The sequence below is a fragment of the Eubalaena glacialis genome, chromosome 3, assembly GCF_028564815.1.
Source record: "Eubalaena glacialis isolate mEubGla1 chromosome 3, mEubGla1.1.hap2.+ XY, whole genome shotgun sequence".
In the NCBI taxonomy this organism is placed as follows: domain Eukaryota; kingdom Metazoa; phylum Chordata; class Mammalia; order Artiodactyla; family Balaenidae; genus Eubalaena; species Eubalaena glacialis.
The window spans coordinates 32187080-32208974 of record NC_083718.1 but is presented as its reverse complement, the minus strand read 5'-3'; the positions used below and the strand labels follow the sequence as shown (position 1 = coordinate 32208974).

The window sequence follows — 21895 nt, the reverse complement described above, 5'->3', positions numbered from 1 at the left end:
TTTCATCTTTGTGCTTTTTTCATGATCAGATAGTTGTATTGGGTTACCAGACATCCCCCATGCTGTCTGGAATAGAAGAGGCTATGAGCTAAGTAACCAAGAAGTATTTGCAGTTGGGACTGCATTGAAATATCAATGCAAGCATGGCTATAGACCTATTCCAGATGAGCCTCTGACTGTGACTTGTCAGGAAAATTTCACGTGGACACCATCTGAAGGGTGTGAACGTAAGTGAACTTTGTTTTGTGTACACGTGTGTGTGTATCTTCTTTTCCATTGAAAGTGTTGAACATGTGCTAAGATTCTGTACCTTATTGATTATAACCGATTTCTCAAAATGTTCGCTTTGAAATACTTTTAGAGTTAATTTACTGGTATCTTTGCAAATGAGTAGAGAAGCTATCTTAAAGGTCATCTTGAAGATTGAGAGGGCTGAAAAATCATGTCCATCCTACTCTGCCCCTTCGAGTTCAGTATCAAATGAAAAACCAACTTGGGTATGAAACTTGAAAATAATGGATCAGCTTTATAACTGGTAAAACTGGAGTAGAGACGACTACTGAATTATGGTCCAAATCAGATTGCCCTGATGGTCCTTTCTTCGCTATTTGAGATTTTGGGTTGCCTGGTTGAGGGAAAGTCTGTGAGCCAGACACTAACAGGATCGGGTGTCTTATAGTTATTGAGACTCTACTGAGATTCGAAAGAGCTGGGCCTCCTTATCTGGTCTAGAGAACACATTCTCAGGTGGCCAGTCCTGCCATATGAAGGAAGAAAAACTTGACCAGAAATGTAGAGGCTTCTTCACCAGATGAAACCCCCTCATCTCTTCCTCCTCCTCCTTCTCCTTTGGGAAAAGTGAGTGAGGATGTGAGGGATTGGTGGATGGTATTCTAGTCTTAGGTAGGAATGTCAGGAAACGAGGACAAGGACTCTTCATTCAGACTGCTAGAATTCTGTCGTTTATAAGTGACATCATAGAGGCCTAGACTATAGGGATTGTTACTCCATACACTTAGATTTTAATATATATGTAAAAGACAGATAATGAGCAGTGGTGGTTTAGGTCAACCTATTGAGAGATCAATATTCAAAATCAGGAATTAACTAGATGTAATCACAAAGAATCATATTCACAATATGTGATTCTATTGGGAAATAATAGGGAACATTTTATTAATAAAAGGACAAAATTAAAAGCATACTTAAAGAAAAATAGGAGGGAGAATAAATAGCGTCCTTTGGAGGAATCTACCTTAATGAATAGAAAAAAAAAACCCAGATATTTAATATATCAGTTTCTTATATATAAATGGATGCCCACAGATGCTTAAAAAGCTACTTGTTTTCTAAATTAGGTTTAAAGCTTCACTGATTGTTATGTTTAAAAAAAACCTTTTTACCATCTATAAGTCAGAAAATGAGAAGTAGTTTAACCAAGTTATCACAAATGTGCTATATCCATATATTGGTAAATTAATATATATTTATATATTATAATTAACATAAAATAAATATAATTAATAATGAGGTATATAAAAGTTATTTGTAAGTTATACACCTAATATAAATGCCAGGTATTACTATGACAATTTAAGGCTTATTTTCACAAATTAATTAACTTTGACAGATACAGAGGTAGTGCTAACTATATTTGCAATTAGGGAGCTAGAGTATTTTATTCTAAGTTATTTAAAAATAAATCTAGTATTAAAAAGTGTTATCTGAGAGAAAATTTCTACAGCTTTAAAAAATATATTTATTTGATATATATACGTATACGTACATATGCGTGTGCGTGTGTGTGTGTGTGTGCGTGTGTGTGTGTATAACTGAATCATGGTGCTGTACATCTGAAACTAACATGATATTGTAAGTCAACTATACTTCAATTAAAATAAAATAAAATAAAAAAATATATTTATTTACATTTCCCTTATGTCAGCTTTTTAAAACATTTCAAATTAAGTATTTTTTACCAATTTTTGAGTTTTATTTATTGACATGCAATAAAATGTACATATGTAGAGTAATTCTATCAATCTGATGTATGTGCACCCTTTCAAAATTATCAGTACAATCAAGATAATGAATATATCAATCTGTCTGAAAGTTTTCTCATGCTTCTTTGTAATTTCTTCCTCAAGCCCTTCCCTGTCCTTCTTCCTTCATTGTCTCCAGAAAATCACTGCTCTGCTTTTATAGATTGGTTCGCTTTTTCTAGAATTTTATACAAGTGAAATAATACAGTATGTGCTTTTTTTGTCTGGCATCTTTCACTCAGCACGATTATTTTCAAATTGATAGATGTGGTTATGTACATCAATAATTTATTCCTTTTTATTGCTGAATAGTATTCCATGGTATAAATGTCCCACAGTTGTTCAGCTATTTCCCCACTTAAGGACATGTCAAGGGCAAAACTTTTTACTTACTCACATATTTACCATTTCTGGTGCTCTTTACTCCTTTGTGTAGATACAGCTTTCCATCTGGCATCATCTTCCTTTTGCTTGAATTACTTCCACCAACATTTCCTATAGTTTAGATATGCTGGTGATGAATTCTTTTAGCTTTATATGTTTGAAAAAGTTTTATTTTGCCTTTGTGTTTGAAAGATATTTTTTCTCAACAGAGAATTCTAGATTGATAGTTTTTTCTTTCACTGTTTTAAAAATGTTGCTTCTACTGTCTTTTTCTTTAAAAAAAAATTTGTTGAAGTATCACTGGTTTATAGCATTATATGTTTCATGTGTGCAATATTATATTTCTACTTCTGTATACACTACAGCATGCTCACCACCAAAAATTTAGTTTCCATCCATCATCATACAGTTGACCCCTTTATCCATCTTGCCCTCCCCCCACCTCTTCTCCTATGGTAACCACTACTCTGTTCTCTGCATCTACATGTTTGCTTTTGTTTGGTTTGTTTTGTTCATTTATTTATTTTGTTTGTTTTTTATATTCCACATGTAAGTGAAATCATATAATATTTGTCTCAAGATGTCTGTTGTCAGTCTTGCTTTTTGTTCCTCTGTATTTAGGGTGTCTTTTTTCCTTAGAAAGATTTTAAAATTTTTCTCTTTGTCACTGGTTTTAAGAAATTTGATTATGATATGTTGTACCTTCATCCAGTTTTCTTTTTGTTTTGTGTGATTGGGGTTTGCTGAGTTTCTTTAATCTGTGGATTTATGATTTTCATCCAATTTGATAAAACTATGACCATTATTTACTCAAATATTTTTTCACCTCCATTCCCTTCTCTCTTTCAGGGGCTCTGCTTACACATGTATGAAACCACCTGAAGTTGTTTCACAATTCATTGTAGCTCTGCGTCATTTTTTCCCAGTCTTTCTATCTCTTGATATTTCATTTTTGATAATTATTATGTGTTCAAGTTTCTTAATCTTTTCTTTTAGAGTGTCTAATCTAATATAAATCTGACTGAATTTTTTATTTCAAATACTTATCTGTACATGAGACAGCTCAACTACGAGTTTTTATTTCTAAAATTTAAGTTGGGTCTTTTAAAATATTTTTAGTGTCTCTGCTTAACATGCTCAATCTCTCTATACTCTTAAATATATGAAATATAGTTATAATAACAATTTCAATGTCTTTATTTGCTAATTATATCACCTGTGTCATTTTAGTGTTTGTTTCTGTTGATTGAATTTTCTCTTCATTATGTGTTATATTTTCCTTGCCTCTTTGTATATGTAGTAGTTTTATAGTTGGATGCCAGACATTTTGAATTTGATCTTTTGGTGCTGGATATTTTAGTGTTTGTTAAAAATCTCCTTGAGTTTTGCTCTGGGATGCAGTTAAATTACTTGGAAACCGATTATTTTGAGGCTTGCTTTTTAGCTTTGTCTGGAGGGATCAGAGAAGCCCCCTACTGAGACAATATTCTTCTGATTATTCTATCAATACCCCATGAAATATGAGGCTTTCCAGTCTATCTGATGGGAAGATGAACTATATTCAGGCCTGTGTGAGCTCTAGATATTGTTCTCTCTGCCCTTTTGGGTTCTTTATTGGTTATTTCCTTACATTCAGCTGAAACTTACATGCAGCTGAACATTTAAAGGGGATCCTCTGAAGATCAGCAATGCTGTATCTCTGATCAGCCATTTCCTCTTCATCACTCTGCCTGTGAACACTGACCTCTTCGGCCTCTCTGGACTCCCATCTCTGTTTCTTCAAATCCTTAACAACGTTCAGGGAGAGCAAGAAGGCTCTGCCTTGGTTCTCCCCTCTCTGTGCTGAAGGCTGAAAACTCTCCATACTGTGACTATCAAAGAGCTTTTCTCATTTGCTTCCTCACTATTAGGGATCACTGTCTGTATTGCTTGATACTTAATGTCAAAAAACATTATTTCATTTATTTTGTCCTTTCCCCCTTTTGTCCTTTTTAAATTGTTTCAGGCTGAGAGTGAATCCTATCCCTGTTACTCCATCTTGATCAGAAGCAGACGTCAAAATAAAGGTTCTAAAGTATTGGGTTGGCCAAAAAGTTCCTTCAGCTTTTAAGTAAAAGACACATTTTTCATTTTCACCAAGAACTTTATTTATTTATTTATTTAAGCTTCGGGGCTTCTCATTTTTTTTTAATTAATTAATTTATTTATTTATTTTTGGCTGTGTTGGGTCTTCGTTTCTGTGCGAGGGCCTTCCCTAGTTGCGGCAAGCGGGGGCCACTCTTCATCGCGGTGCGCGGGCCTCTCACCATCGCGGCCTCTCTTGTTGCGGAGCACAGGCTCCAGACGCGCAGGCTCAGTAATTGTGGCTCACGGGCCTAGTCGCTCCGCGGCATGTGGGATCCTCCCAGACTAGGGCTCAAACCCGTGTTCCCTGCATTGGCAGGCAGATTCTCAACCACTGCGCCACCAGGGAAGCCCCAAGAACTTTACTGAACAGCGTATTTACTGTTTTGTTCCACTACCTTCTGCCATTTTTCAGGGAACTTCATAATTCCATCTTCCTCAAACTTTTTATCTTTTTGAACAAAGGACTGTTCCAGGTGCCTTTTGCAGTCTTCCAGGGAATTGAAATTTTTTCCATTAAGAGAATTTTGTAAAGACCAAAATAAATGTAAATCTAAATGTGCAATGTCTGGTGAATACGACAGATGAATCAAAACTTCCCAGCCAAGCTGTAACAGTTTTTGTTTGGTCATCAAACAAACATGCAGTCTTGCATTATCCTGATGGAAGATTTTACGTTTTCTTTTGACCAATTCTGGATGCTTTTTGTTGAGTGCTGCTTTCAGTTGGTCTAATTGGGAGCAGTACTGGTTAGAATTAATTGTTTGGTTTTCCAGAAGGAGTTCATAATAGAGGACTCCCTTCCAATCCCACCATATACACAACATCACGTTCTTTGGATGAAGACCGGCCTTTGGTGTGGTTGGTGGTGGTTCATTTCACTTGCCCCACGATCTCTTCCATTCCACATTATTGTACAGTATTCACTTTTCATCACCCATCACAATTTGTTTTAAAAATGGAACTTTTTCATTACGTTTAAGTAGAGAATCGCATGTGGAAATACAGTCAAGAAGGTTTTTTCACTTAATTTATGTGGAACCCAAACATCAAAGCGATGAACATAACCAAGCTGGTGCAAATGATTTTCAACGCTTGATTTGAATATTTTGAGTATGTCAGCTATCTCCCACATGGTATAACATTGATTGTTCTCAGTTAATGTCTTGATTTGATCACTATCAACTTCAACTGGTTTACCCGACCATGGAACATCATCCAGAGAGAAATCTCCAGCATGAAACTTCACAAACCACTTTTGACACATTTGATCAGTCACAGCACTTTCTCCATACACTGCACAAATCTTTTTTTTTGCATTTCTGTTGCGTTTTTACCTTTCTTGAAATAATAAAGCATAATATGCTGAAAGTGTTGCTTTTTTTCTTCCATCTTCAATATTACACAAAAATTCACCAATTTTGATAAGTTTCTTTTTTTAAATGAATGCTGATATGATAGCTGTCACAATACAATCTAACAAAATTGTTTCGAATGAAGTTAAAGGCAACTAAGCACTACTAGAGCCATCTTATGGAAAAAACTGAATGAACTCTTTGGCCAACCCAATAGTTCTTTCTCTTCAATTTTGCATCAAAAGAAAAAAAAAATCCTGACCTTAATCAATAACTAAATTTCATCCTGTGTATTACCTCTAAAGTTGATATAAAACTCTGAAAATATTTATTTCTTCATCCTTGAGAATAGAGAGGGAGAGGTATATATGAGTCAATAAAGCTTTGCCCAGAGGTATTCGTTAATAGGCAGCGCCAATCATTCTGAATGACGTAACCCCAAGGACAATCACAAAAATATAAATTAAGAATTTATTTATTGTTATTCGTGAAAAACATGTTGGAAATTAACATTTTATACAGACTTCCTTTAGCACCTAAGTTTTACAACATTTTTGTAGAAGACTAACAAACACAAGAGTGCACAGTAAACACACCCATGTAACCACTGTGAGAGGTATCCCCGTTGCTCTAACCAGTCACCAACCACACTTTCCTGTCTTATAACAGGTAAATGCTTTTCTGACTTATAACATCTATTTTAGAACTTTATATAAACAGAATGATTTGGTGTTTTGTATTTTGCTTCTTTTGATCAACATTTGCGAGATTCATCCATATTATGGATTGAGGTTGTGGTATGTTTATTTTTATGCCTGTTTAGTACTCCCTTGTAAAATATATATAATTTAGTTATTCATTCTCTTCTTGATGGGCTTTTGGATTGTTTCCAGTTTAGAGTTATTAAGAATAATGCTGCTTTTAGCATTCTTGTATGTGTCTTTGGGTACGCATGTAACAGATGTGTGCTGGATAAACATCCAAGACTGAAATTGCCATGACATAAGTATAAATATGTCCATAATTAGTAGATAATGTCAAATTTTTCAAAATAGTACTCTATATGACTTCAATCCTTGAAATTTGTTGAGACTTGCTTCATTGCAAAGCATATAGTTATTTTTTACAAATGTTTAGTATGTACTTGAAAAGTAGTGTATTTTGCAATTTTGGGGTGCAATATTCTACATATGAAAATTACATCCAATTTGTCAATGGTGTTGTTCAAATCTATATCCATTTCTATACTGATTTCTTGTCAATTCTATCAGTTCCTGAGACAGCTTTGCATGTCTCCCTGATGATGTCATTAAACATGAGCATCACTTTTTATCTATCAGGGGTATGCTGCCCAACACCAGAGCTGGAGACTATGAGAATCACAAGTGAAAGGAGAGATTTTCCTGATAGGTGTGAGTATGCCTATGGACACAATGTTTCATATACATGTGATGAAGGCTATTACCCTGTTTCTCCTGACGGAATGAGTTCATGCCAAGCAGATGGCACGTGGAAGCCTGAAATGCCAGCATGTAAGCAAGGTAAGAATATTGAAAGAACTTTTCATAATTATTCTACAGATTCCTCAGATGGTCCCATTTGGTTCCACAAATGATCAAACTGCTTAAAACCAGGTGACTTTGGGGTTGTTTTTTCCAGAAATATTGTGCAAAGGTGGTCACAGATATTATATGTACCACTAGCACCATGCAAGACAGCTACAGAACAAGGTTTATCAGTTGAAAAACATAAACAAACAAAAAGTCTTATAAGAAAATTTTCTTGTAAGAGAAAATAGTAGCTTTGATAAAATCTCCTTCAAAGTCTCATTTTCTCATTTTTCCTGCATATATAGTCTGTAAGCACTATGGTCTATGTTCCAGTAAAGAGAGACACCACCTTACAAACCTCTGTATTTATAAGTCAAGGGGGCAAGAAGCATTTATAAACTTATGTAACAATGGAAGCTCCCAGGTTGAGGAAGTGACTTTGTTAGAAAGGGGAGCCTTTGGAGCCTAGTGATTTATCTTGCTCTAACTCAGTCTTGCTAATTCATCTCTTTGTTTAAATACCAGAAGGGAGAAGAAATGAGTACCTAGGGCTATAAAGATCTGTTTCTAATTAGGTTAAGACACTAGAAATGTCATCATTATGGAGATATCTTCATTATGAAAGATTCTTCACATCAACATGATAGAGATTATTGGGTATCTTAGTTTGGGTTACTCTAAAAGCAAAGCTTGAGAAAATGACTAGGGTGCCAGTGGTTTATTTTGGATACTATAGGATCCAAAAGTAGGAAGTAGGATCCTAGGGAGTAGGAGTGAAGGATGAGATTGAGACAGGGAAAAAGAGAAAAGGTGAGTATTGTAAACAGCAGGTGCTCAATTCTTTGAGACCACTAAGTGTAAGGAATGCCTTTCAAAATTGTCTGTCTGAAGGATGGGAGACTGGGATGTTTGTCCACTGCTTTCTGTCCCCCATCAGTTTAGGGTTGCCCTGAGGGCAGTAACTGCCCCCTCAATTCCAACTGTGCTTCTCCAACTTCAGAGAAGGCCCAAGGCAGAAAAACTGAGAGATTCACTGTGAATGCTTTCTGTAGAACACCATCAGTATAAATGTGAGCTTGTGTAAACTATGTACTCCAGCTGAGACTGTAATCAGAGGTGGACCAAAGGGATATGACATGAGTACAAAAGCATTTGCTACAGTATACCCTTTAGACCACTCTGATCTGTTTATGCCCCTTTTACTTGTGCTCTATCACTGATTCTAAAGTAATGGCTGGCTGCAGTCTCTTAAAAATTACTCTAAGGGAGGGTTAGTAGAATGTTACCTCTGATCTTGAGGCTGTAGTTGATATAAATCATTTTCCTTTGCTACCACCTGAGAGAGCAACTACTGCGCAACTACTGCGCCTGAGAGAGCAACTACTGTGCAACTAGTGCACCTGAGAGCGCAGGCTCAGTAGTTGTGGCGCACGGGCTTAGTTGTTCCGTGGCACGTGGGATCTTCCCGGACGAGGGCTTGAACCCGTGTCCCCTGCATTGGCAGGCAGATTCTTAACCACTGCACCACCAGGGAAGTCCCCATGCATTTATTTTATTAATAAAAATTAAACCAAAATTTATTTCTAATGGAGTATTTGAAATGAAGTTGACAAAAGACTGTATGTGAACTCTAGACTTATATAAAGGTGAAAATGTTACCCTCACCATCAATGTTCAGAACAAGAAACTGGTTGCTAGGGACATAAAATATTACAATACATGATCTTCAACATCAAAGTGGACAGAAAAGAATGTATTAGTGTATGGAACTGTTAAACAACAGCTACAGTACATAAAATGCAGTTTTAGAGAGCTTGAGGACTTTGGTTGGGGACAGGTCTGTATCTAATCCTGCCCTTGACACTTAATAGCTGTGTTACCCGGTGAAAGGTACTTAACCCCTTTCTCTTTTTTTCTTTTTAAATTTTTTTGGAGTATAGTTGATTTACAATGTTGTGTTAGTTTCAGATATACAGCAAAGTGAATCAGTTATACATATACATATATCCACTCTTTTTTAGATTCTTTTCCCATATAGGCCATTACAGACTATTGAGTAGAGTTCCCTGTACTATACAGTAGGTCCTTATTAGTTACTTAACCCCTTCCAACCTCTGTTCCATTATCCACAAAATGGGGATGATGATAATACCTACCTCTGGAGTTGTTATGAGGATTAAATGAGATCATGCTGGTAATGCTTAGCATAGCATTATGATGAAAATAATAAATAATTCCAAGTCATCTATTGCTAATAAGTGCTATAAAATGAAAGAACAGTCATTGTTTATTGGAGTAGTCTTGCAGATAAAGTGAGACTTCAGATAATGAATAGAGAAGGTAAGAACATTCTAATAAGAAAGGATCCCAGGAGGAAATATATAGAAGTGGAAATGCATATGGCAAGTTTGGGTAAAGATGAGTTGACTAGTTTGATTAAATAGAATAGTGATAGATGACTTTGAAGGACCTATGAGAAAGGCCAACAGAGGTTTTTTCCAGATGTCTATAGGTTGTTACATATGCTAGTTATTTTATTTTTAGAAAATATAGCATTCCAAAATCCCTTTCACTTAGTTTTAACCTTAGGAAGAAATTATCCTTCAACATAGGCCTTCCTCTGACATGTCCAGGCCTCTAAATTTATTGCAATTTTTCATACAAAATTGTGAAAGTGGAGACAGTTCCCTTCCAGTGTTCTTACCCTAACATTTCATGTTCCTTGTTTCAACAGTTAAGTCACTGTTTAAGTTGTAAAATACAGTAATTACATTCTTATGGTGGTATTGTAGTTGTGAGAAAGCTGGGATTGTTTGGAAATCCTGCATTCATTCAGAGTCTTTATAATTTTTCACAGTTGAATATTTTCTTTATTCAGCCTGTTGTCTACTGAGAATAATTCTAGTTTAACATGGCTCATTGTGAATAATTTATGCCTTCATGCCCAAACTCCTATTATATCTCCAAGCAGGGAAACATTTTAGCAATCCCCTAAAAAGGAAAATAGAAGTCCTATAATAAAGTGGGAGAATTCTCTCAGCCCAAGTTGCTTTTATTCACACAAGTTTTCTTCCAGCTTCTCAGCCTGAAAGCAGTAAAAATGTTTGAGTTGTGGCAAGTTATCCTATGGGAAAAGGATGAGAATGGGAAGACTGGAATCTCCTTCAAATCACCCGGATTTGGGAGAGTCCTGTTAATCTGAAGCTATGAGCTCACACTCTTCCCTCTCTCTCACCAGCCAAGTTTGCAGTTCACCTGGACACTACAAGGAAGATATTATATATATATATTTTATTAGACTTAAAAGCCAAAGTTTTTGCATTGCTTTACAAGTTTTCATCTTACGTCCAATTAAATCTTCTCTCTATCCCTTAAATTCTCATCCATCCTTCAAAACCCAGCTTTAAGTTCTATTTTTCAAGACAATTTCAGTGAGTTGTACAATGCTTACTGATCTCCCACATCTTTTGTCATTTCATCATTTTTTTCATTTTGAAATAATTTCAGACTTACGAAAACTTGCAAAACCAGCTCAGAGTATTTCCATATGCTCTTCATTCAGATTCCCCCAATATTAACATCTAACATAACCACAATAAGATGATCAAAATAAGGAAATTAACATTGATATAATACTACAGTCCTTACTCAAAATTTTCATTTTGTTCCACTAATGCTCTTGCTCTGTTGCAAGATTAAGCATTCCATTTAGGTTTTTTGTTTTGTAACATGTAATTTAAAAAAAATGCTATATTGTTTTAGAGCAGTTTTAGGTTTACAGCAAAACTGAGAGGAAGATACAGAGATCCCCTCTCAGAGGTTTCCTATATTCCCCCTGCCTCTACACATGCACAGTCTTCCCCATTATCAACATTCCTCACCAGAACAAGGAAGATATTTTAATACCTTCTTATCCTGAAGCTACATATGCATGTCATGAAGGATATGTTCTGATTGGAGAGGCTAAAATCTTCTGCAAGTCTTTATGCTAGTTACCTTCACCTTTTCAATGTCAAGGAAGTGAAAGAGGAGTTGGTTCCTCTAGATCCACCCACAGCCCACTGCTAAGAAGACAGAATTAGAAAATAGTGAGAGCAATGTTTCCTGTTGATCAAAGGTACCACAAAATTTTGTCTTTTATTTAGTTAGTTTGAATAGTTAAATCACACATGGTAAACTTAAAAAAATCATTGACAATGAACTTGACTTCCCACACCTTCAAAAGCTGTCCTTCAAAAGCACAGCTCGGGGAGATGCAAGAGAGAGGAAATATGGGGATGTGTGTATATGTATGGCTGATTCACTTTGTTATACAGCAGAAACTAACACACCATTGTAAAGAAATTATACTCCAATAAAGATGTTAAAAAAAAAAAAAGGCACAGCTCATCCCTTTTCCAGAGGCACCTACTACTACCTTGTTCTTAGGTATCTTTCCAGAGTATCTAGAGACAATGTATTTTACCTGAGAATATCTTTGTGGCTCTAGTAAAGTTTTCATGACAATCTCATGAGTTATTTCTAACTATTCAAGAAAGAGGAATCTCATGTGTTAATTCCCAAATCACGAAGTGTTAGAAATCTTCACAAAAGCTACCATTTTCCCGTGACCCTTCCATTTCCATTTTCGATGACCTGATGGTGCTCCTGGTTGGTCAACCTGTTGTAGCAACAAGATCAGTCAAGAATGGGCTTGCCTTCAATGTATATGGTATTTTCATCATTTTGCTAACAATTTCATTTAACCCAGGCAGATTATGAGGCAAGAACAATGAAAAGTACATACCTAAGACCATATGCAGATCAAGGCTGTGGGGTGTAGCAATTAAGAGCAAAGTTCCTGCTACCTAAAAGCTATGTGACACTGAGGAAATTATTAACTTTTCCAGTTTCTTTGTAGTATCTAATTCACAGAGTTGTAGTGAGGATTAAATGAGATAAGGCATGTAAAGGATTTAGCACATGACTGACAAAAGTACTTGCTCAATAAATGTTAATTATTACTACTGTAATTTGCATTATTACTATTATAATACTATTGTATTATGAAAATGAAAGATAATATAGAACAACTTGCAAGACCTGAGTATAACTTATGAACAGAATTTCTCATCATTTGCATTGTTCAATGCTGTTATGTTGTCTTTTACTGAGAAACACAGTATGCTCAAAAATATCTTTCCATTACAGCTATGTGTCTGAAACCAGAGATAGAAAATGGAAAGCTGTCCGTGGATAAGGAAAAGTATGTTGCATCTGAGAATGTCACAGTCCAGTGTGACTCTGGGTTTAGTTTGTTTGGTCCCCAAAATATCACTTGCTCAGCGAACACAACCTGGCACCCAACGGTGCCCACGTGTCACTGGGTAAATTGCACGAATGCATGTCCCTGTGCTTTCAAACCTTAAAAGTGGTGCCTCCCCCAAAACACCATCGAGCCAGCAAAGGTGAGATCTGAATTTTGTCAGGATGTATAAGTAACTTACCAAAATTATCACTTTGCACCTTGAAGCACTGTGGTGAGCTGCGAGAGGCAAGTTTTCCTGCTCTGTGGCTGGAGCCAAGACCACTAGATTTGGGGGGGTCCCATAGTCCCAGGTATCCTGACCCCCTAGCTCTACATTTTATGTAACAAATGCTGTTTGCTCCATTTCTGATTGGTCATTAGAATTATTCCTCAGTTGTCCTTGCAGGGGTGCTCTGGGTCTCCTTTACAGCTCTGCATCTTTTCTGCTTCAGCTCTGCTTGGTTGCTGCTCAGAACAGATCTGGGCTTGGCCTGAATGTTCACATTTGCTAGGATGCAATCTTTCCTGATATCCTGTTCATCCATCCATCCACTGGTCAATCTCACATTTGCCAGTAATGCCTCTTAAATCCTCCCCCCCACCCCCTGCCTCCTCTTTCCTTTAAATCACTTTTAGGAGGTCCCTGAGGTCTGTGAGCAAGCGCACACGGGCAGACACCTCAGGCAGTGTGTCTCCCAAGCCCGCAGAATGTGAAAATGGCCCTAGAGTTGTATAAACTGTCTCTGAAGACCAGATGTCTTTTGTTGGAGGGTACCCTGGCCCACCCGCCAGTTCTTCCAGCCCTGTCTTTAGGGAGAATATGCACATTTGTGTAGGTTAGCGTTTGGAATTAGGCAGATGCCTTGTACCCCCAAAAGCCCCCTCCTGGACCCGGCCCTCTCCCAGACACCTGCTGCGCTGCAGGTCCTTGGCTATCCAGAGCTGCGCGGCCCGCGCATGCGCAGTATGCACTTCGTCTGCAGGCCTCGGGCAGCGGGAACCCTCCTGGCCCCTGTAGCTAGAGCTGGTCCCAGCCACCTGCATCGCCCCCAGGGCAGAGAGAGACCAGTCCCCGAAATCGTTCTGAGGTGGCGGCTTTAAACTAGAGACAGCCAGTCCCCATTTTCACTTGTTGCCTGATGGGGTCCCCTTCTCCTAAACAATTGGAACGAGAGAGTCAAGTTTAAGAATATCACTAAGAAATTTTCTTAAAAAGAGGAAAAAAGGGGTCACTTTTGCCTTTAAATCAATGTACGGAATCTCTGTTCAACAACTCTTACTGTTCCTTAAGCACAATCACTCGTAATAAATGTCTGGGCTCGAAGCGCTGGATTATGATTACTGCTACTGAAAATGTGTAATTTTTGATAATCTAGACTTCTGTGATTCAAATGTTTAATTTTCTGGACCCGAAGTGCTGGCTAATTAAATAAGCACCCTTCAAATATCAGATTGTCTCTGTTATTGTTACTGTACCACGTTCGTTTTGCTCCACGCACAGCAAGCCAAACCTTGCAAGGAGTTGAGAGAACAAATCTCAAATCTGCTTCCCTGAAGACAAAGGGCTTGGGTATTTATGGGATAAAGAATAAAGAAGCTGGGTGGTCTGAGGCACGGGGAGCATGGGTAGTGCGGGGAAAGGTGATTGGAAAAAGGTGCGATAATTGTCATCTGTGCAGGTATAACTAAGCTATGGGCCTCTGCAAGTTCAAAAGGTCACCAAGTGGACACTCACACATGCCCAGTTGAAGGGTCAGTGGTCCTATCCAGTTGCTACCAGCTCAGGTCCAACCAGATGCAACTGACTGCAAGTCCTTGGAAAACAACTGGGGCAAACATCTTATTGTTTAGGCGAGGAGCTGCTTAGAGGAAATAGAAACAATTAAAACAACCTTGATTAGTAAAGGCAGGTTACAGGTGAAATGGATTTAACTAATGACTACTCATGGGTTCACTGTCATATTGGTTAGTTTGTCACACCTCCAGTACACAAATTCACAGATGTCAGCAATTAACTTCCTTTTTTTTTTTTGTATCTCAGAAAGCATGCAATCCAGAAAATTCAAAATATGTTTATACCATTACCTTTGCCTGAATACTTTTACTCCTCATCCCAACATATCCAAAACCTACCTACTCTTTATCAACAGAATAGGGCACAGAACTTGGATTCTCAAAGTAAAACACTTCTGTAATTAGAAACCAGAGCAATAAAAAAAAAAAATTACTAAAAGTGCAGAAGTCCTTTGGTGCTCCCTTCCAGTTTGTTACTAACTCACCACTCTACCCCTGCAAAGTATTCCAGTATCCTCACTTTTAACAACACAGATTGGTTTTATGTTATTTAAATTTATAGAAATGGAATCATACATTATGCATTCTTTCTTTCATGACTTTTTCCCCTAAGTATTATATTTGTGAAATTCATCTATGTTGTGTGTAGTTGAGGTTCATTCATTTCCATTTCTATTAAATATTTCATCATTGTATAAATATACCACAATTTACATATTTATTCTATTGTTAATGGACATTTGGTTTATTTTCCATTTTTTTGGCTATGAACATTTTCGCACATGTCTTTTGCTGAACATATGTACTTTTTTTGCACAAATACATAAGGATGGAATTGCTGGGTCACAAGAGGTATGTATGTGTTTGTTCAGCAGTTTTCCAAAGTGGTTGTACCAAATTGCATCCTTCTCCCCACCCCTCCCCCACCCATCCCTTCCAGAACATGCCTGCTCACCAATGCAAGCTGTGTTCATTTTCTTCCCTTCCATTTTTACATCTCTATTCCTTTAATGATGCATTCTAGAATTACGTATCAGCTAAATTTACTGCACAGAAATCCTTGTCTCAAGGACTGCTTCTTGGCAGGCTAAGGCAAATAGCAAATTCTTATTCATTCATATATTTTGTTTATTCAGTAGGTGTTGATGTGATCTTTTCATGGTGAGTTGGGTCATACGAGCAGGGTTTCAACCCTTAAGATTTTAAAATTTAATTTAATTTTATTTTATTATTATTTTCTAACATCCTTATTGGAGTATAATTGCTTTACAATGGTGTGTTAATTTCTGCTTTATAACAAAGTGAATCAGCTATACATATACTTATATCCCCATATCTCCTCCCTCTTGCGTCTCCCTCCCATCCTCTCTATCCCACCTCTCTAGGTGGTCACAAAGCACCAAGCTGATCTCCCTGTGCTATGCGGCTGCTTCCCACTAGCTATCTATTTTACATTTGGTAGTGTATATATGTCCATGCCACTCTCTCACTTTGTCCCAGCTTACCCTTCCCCCTCCCCGTGTCAAGTCCATTCTCTATGTCTGCATCTTTATTCCTGTGCTGCCCCTAGGTTCTTCAGAACCATTTTTTTTTTTAGATTCCATATATATGTGTTAGCATACAGTATTTGTTTTTCTCTTTCTGACTTACTTCACTCTGTATGACAGTCTCTAGGTCCATCCACCTCACTACAAATAACTCAGTTTCGTTTCTTTTTATGGCTGAGTAATATTCCATTGTATATATATGACACATCTTCTTTATCCATTCATCTGTTGATGGACACTTGGGTTGCTTCCATGTCCTGGCTATTGTAAATAGAGCTACAATGAACATTGTGGTATATGACTCTTTTTGAATTATGGTTTTCTCAAGGAATATGCCCAGTAGTGGGATTGCTGGGTCATATGGTGGTTCTATTTTTAGTTTTTTAAGGAACGTCCATACTGTTCTCCAGAGTGGCTGTATCAATTTACATTCCCACCAACAGTGCAAGAGGGTTCCCTTTTCTCCACATCCTCTTCAGCATTTATTGTTTGTAGGTTTTTTGATGATGGCCATTCTGACTGGTGTGAGATGATATCTCATTGTAGTTTTGATTTGCATTTCTCTAATGATTAGCGATGTTGAGCATTCTTTCATGTGTTTGTTGGCTGTCTGTATATCTTCTTTGGAGAAATGTCTATTTAGGTCTTCTGCCCATTTTTGGATTGAGTTGTTTGATTCTTTTGATATTGAGCTACATGAGCTGCTTGTAAATTTTGGAGATTAATCCTTTGTCAGTTGCTTCATTTGCAAATATTTTCTTCCATTCTGAGGGTTGTCTTTTAGTCGTTTTTATGTTTTCCTTTGCTGTGCAAAAGCTTTTAAGTTTCATTAGGTCCCATTTGTTTATTTTTGTTTTTATTTCCATTTCTCTAGGAAGTGGGTCAAAAAGGATCTTGCTGTGATTTATGTCATAGAGTGTTCTGCCTATGTTTTCCTCTAAGAGTTTGATAGTGTCTGGCCTTACATTTAGGTCTTTAATCCATTTTGAGTTTATTTTTGTGTATGGTGTTAGGGAGTGTTCTAATTTCATTCTTTTACATGTAGCTGTCCAGTTTTCCCAACACCACTTATTGAAGAGGCTGTCTTTTCTCCATTGTATATTCTTGCCACCTTTATCAAAAATAAGGTGACCATATGTGTGTGGGTTTATCTCTGGGCTTTCTATCCTGTTCCATTGATCTATATTTCTGTTTTTGTGACAGTACCATACTGTCTTGATTACTGTAGCTTTGTAGTATAGTCTGAAGTCTGGGAGCCTGATTCCTCCGACTCCGTTTCTCTTTCTCAAGTTTGCTTTGGCTATTCAGGGTCTTTTGTGTTTCCATACAAATTGTGAAATTTTTTGTTCTAGTTCTGTGAAAAATGCCATTGGTAGTTTGATAGGGATTGCATTGAATCTGTAGATTGCTTTGGGTAGTATAGTCATTTTCACAGTGTTGATTCTTCCAATCCAAGAACATGGTATATCTCTCCATCTGTTTGTATCATCTTTAATTTCTTTCATCAGTGTCTCATAGTTTTCTGTATACAGGTCTTTTGTCTCCTTAGGTAGGTTTATTCCTAGGTATTTTATTCTTTATGTTGCAGTGGTAAATGGGAGTGTTTCCTTAATGTCCCTTTCAGATTTTTCATCATTAGTGTATAGGAATGCCAGAGATTTCTGTCATTAATTTTGTATTCTGCTACGTTACCAAATTCATTGATTAGCTCTAGTAGTTTTCTGGTAGCATCTTTAGGATTCTCAATGTATAGTATCATGTCATCTGCAAACAGTGACCGTTCTACTTCTTTTCCGATTTGGATTCGTTTTATTTCTTTTTCATCTCTGATTGCTGTGGCTAAAACTTCCAAAACTATGTTGAATAATAGTGGTGACATTTATTAATAATATGACCTTTATTATGTTGAGGTAAATTCCCTCTATGCCTACTTTCTGGAGGGCTTTTATCATAAATGCATCCCTTAAGATTTTTAACCTGTTCCTGTCCTTCCTGCCCTTTATTTAAGATAATAAATATGTATTTTCTTCACTCTTTTGCACAAGCATAGAATTTCTGGACTGAAAATATCAGAACCCATTCTAGTCCCAAACCCTTCTTTAAACATACATGGAGACTGAGGCCTGAGTTATTGAGTCATATTTGAGGGTTAATTCTTGATAGATCATATAGGGATACGGTGTCCTGAGAGAAGGGCAGTCTGAGGTCTTTTCCACCATAGTAGAAGCAGAAGGCTTCTAGGCACATTCTTTTAAATGATAGGTTCATGATTCTGTGCAAGAAAACCTTGTAGTCTGATTCCATTAAATGAAAAATAGTTTGGCGTAGTGAAAAGGGCTGGGGATTTAAATTAGTCTTGGGTTCAGAATCTGACTTGGCCACTGATGAGAAAGGTTTTGGGAAGTATACTCAGTCTTCCTGAATCAATTTCCTCATTTGTAAAATGTGGCTACAACACCTATGTCACAGTATTGCTTTAAGAAATTAATTGCAATGATTTATGTAAAAGTTTGGAATATGATTAATAAGCAGAAGCTTTTTTTAAAAAATAACAACCTTCTGTTAAATTAATTAAATGATGTCTCTTTTTTAAAAAAAATTATTTATTTTATTTATTTATTTTTGGCTGTGTTGGGTCTTCGCTGCTGTGCGTGGGCTTTCTCTAGTTGCGGCAAGCGGGGGCTACTCTTTGTCACGGTGTGCGGGCTTCTCATTGTGGTGTCTTCTCTTGTTGTGGAGCACGGGCTCTAGGCACCCGGGCTTCAGTAGTTGTAGCACGCAGGCTCAGTAATTGTGGCTTGCGGGCTCTAGAGCGCAGCACAGGCTTAGTTGCTCTGCGGCATGTGGGATCTTCCCGGGCCAGGGATCGAACGCATGTCCCCTGCATTGGCAGGTGGATTCTCAACCACTGTGCCACCAGGGAAGCCCCTAAATGATCTCTTTTATCTGACATACTCCGATTTTATTCTAGTTCCTTTTATAAGATGACTTAATTGTGCTGTCATCAATATTTTAGAGTTTACTCATTTATTTCTGGGGAATGTTCCTCTTTATTTTTGAGAACTAGGCGATTTGATTGTTATATGCCTCATTTTGCACTCATATAGTTCAACTGGGTGGTGAAGGTCATTTTTGGACATTTTCCAATGGTCACTGTCTTCTGAGAATGAATATCTATGTATCTTCAAACAACAAATATCCACATCTGGTCCAAGGGGGAAAACATTAAATCCAGATTGATAACTTCACTTATGCCCCTTGCTGATACTGAAAGAAATAATCTGAGTGAAAGACTCATTTTTTAATGGACCAGTCTTAACCCAGATACTTATTAATGAACTAAGTCCTGGGGTTAACAAATATGCCTTTTACAGCTTATCATCTAGTGCTTTTGTCAGAGACATATGCTGGGCTTGAAGGTCCTTCACTCTGATTCAGTGCCATGCAGAAATTCTTGAAGTTGTCATGATCCTTTGTCCACTTATAATGCTTAATTCTCTATCATTTAATTTTCCTTTATCTGTGCTCTAAACATTGAGAAGTTTCCCTTTGCTTTCTAACTAGTGTAACCCCAAAGTTGATTTATTTGGTGCCATAGATACTCAAGGAAACAAATACTGAGGGACTAATTGTTGTTTGGACTGTATTTTTGTCTTTTAACAATTATACACTTGCATGCTTTCTCTATTCCAATTAGTCTGTGAAGTATTTAGGAAGAAACTTTTTTTTTTTTTTAAGGAATTCCTTTATTTTTATTATTTATTTATTTTTAGCTGTGTTGGGTCTTCGTTTCTGTGCAAGGGCTTTCTCTAGTTGCGGCAAGCAGGGGCCACTCTTCATCGCGGTGCGCGAGCCTCTCACTATCGCGGCCTCTGTTGTTGCGGAGCACAGGCTCCAGACGCGCAGAGCTCAGTAGTTGTGGCTCACGGGCCTAGTTGCTCCGCGGCATGTGGGATCTTCCCAGAGCAGGGCTCGAACCCGAGTCGCCTGCATTGGCAAGCTGACGCTCAACCACTGCGCCACCAGGGAAGCCCTAGGAAGAAACTTTAACTATAAATCTTTTTTTAATCCTACCTTCCTACTGGGAATTCACATTAGTGAATGAAGATTTGACACCACTGAGAGATGGCATAGAACATACCTCAGCATCTCACCCTGTTCCCTGAAGAAACTGACATACACACTGTATCATTTTCCTAGTTTCTCTTGATTACTCAAAAGAGAAATGATGTTTATAGGTAGATAAGCCAACTAGTGCTCCCCGCAACAGTGAGAAAGTCATGGGGTTACAATTGTAAATACTCACAGAACTCCAGAGAGCTGTCATGACAAACTCATTTTATTATCCCTAAGACTTGGAGCTTTATTGGATTGCCTCTCTTGGGTCCTGTCCACTACCTGGTCTACTCAATTCTGCTTCCTCCTTTCACTGACTCAGAGCTGTGGCCTTCCCCAGCCTGAGTTCCTTGGGTCAGGGGTCAATTTACTACTGACTTAGAGCTTCCACTTCAGCCTGATTCTGGGCATCTGAGAACACTGAGCTTCAGTGCTGTGTCTCTGAGATTCTTCACCATGTCCCCTAAGTTGCAGGGAATTTTCCCAGCACTGTGCCTCCTTGGCGTCCTGTCTCTACTGCACTGCCCACCTGTCCTGTGTGGTGAGTACAGAGGTGATAGGGAAGAGGGGAGAGTTTAAACCAAGGTAAGGAGAAGAACCTTTGATTAAGGATTAGTTAAATATAACCAAACGTCAATACAATGAAGTATTAAGAAATATATTAACATTTAATATTTTAATATTGTATTAATATTTAATATAAATTATATAGTACTATATAAATATATTATAAATATATAATTTTATTAATATTTTATTTACTAATTTAAATATTAATATTTAAATATATTAAGAAATATATTTAAACAATTTTAGTCCTTCTGATATAGGCTATAATTATGTGGGAAGCAAAATATTACAAATCCTTGAGGAGCTGATCAAGCCACAAGAAAAACCTTTTAATTTTTGTATTAATGTACTATATTTAAGTGGCTACACCTAAATTCTTAAAGAATTAATTCTTCTACAGGATTAATTGCTCTTCTATTGCATCAGTTGTCAAGTAGAAAACATTTGCCATCCAGAAAGTAAAACTTTATATTATTGCAAATAAAAATAACATAATAAAAATAATATAAATATATGTATATATTTAAAAATATAATTAACATTTTATATATAATTAATATACAATATATAATATATTATTAATATATATTATTATATTATATATTAATATATATTAAATATACAATATATATTTATTTAATTATTTTACATAAAATTAATATTATTTTATCATATTAATATGTATTATATATAAATTATTATATATAATAATTATTATATTATATATTATCTATAATAAAAATTATTATATTATATATATTATATATAAAATAAAAATTATTATATTATATAATATATAAAAATTATTATATATAAATTATTACATATATAAATTATAATATATATTTATATTTATAATATTTATATATTTTTATATTTTTATATATTTTTATATATTTATATTTTTATTTTTTATATATATTTATAATTTATAAAATCATAAATTTATAAATTTATAAAATTATAAATTTATAAATTTATATTTATATATTTTATTATATTCATTTATTATATTTATAGATAATATATATAAATTATTTTATATATTATATATATAAATTACTTTATTATATTTACATATATTATATATGTTTAATTAATTATTTTATATAAAATTAATATGTTA

The 21895-nt window shown here is 36.2% G+C and overlaps 1 protein-coding gene across 1 annotated transcript in view; it reads left to right on the top strand.

Moving 5' to 3' along the window:
* LOC133087803 (C4b-binding protein alpha chain-like) overlaps positions 1-21895 on the top strand; it is a 54816-nt gene that overhangs the window by 25612 nt on the left and 7309 nt on the right. Inside the window, 1 exon segment of the mRNA XM_061185434.1 lies at positions 30-227. Coding sequence (XP_061041417.1) covers positions 30-227 — 198 coding nt within the window.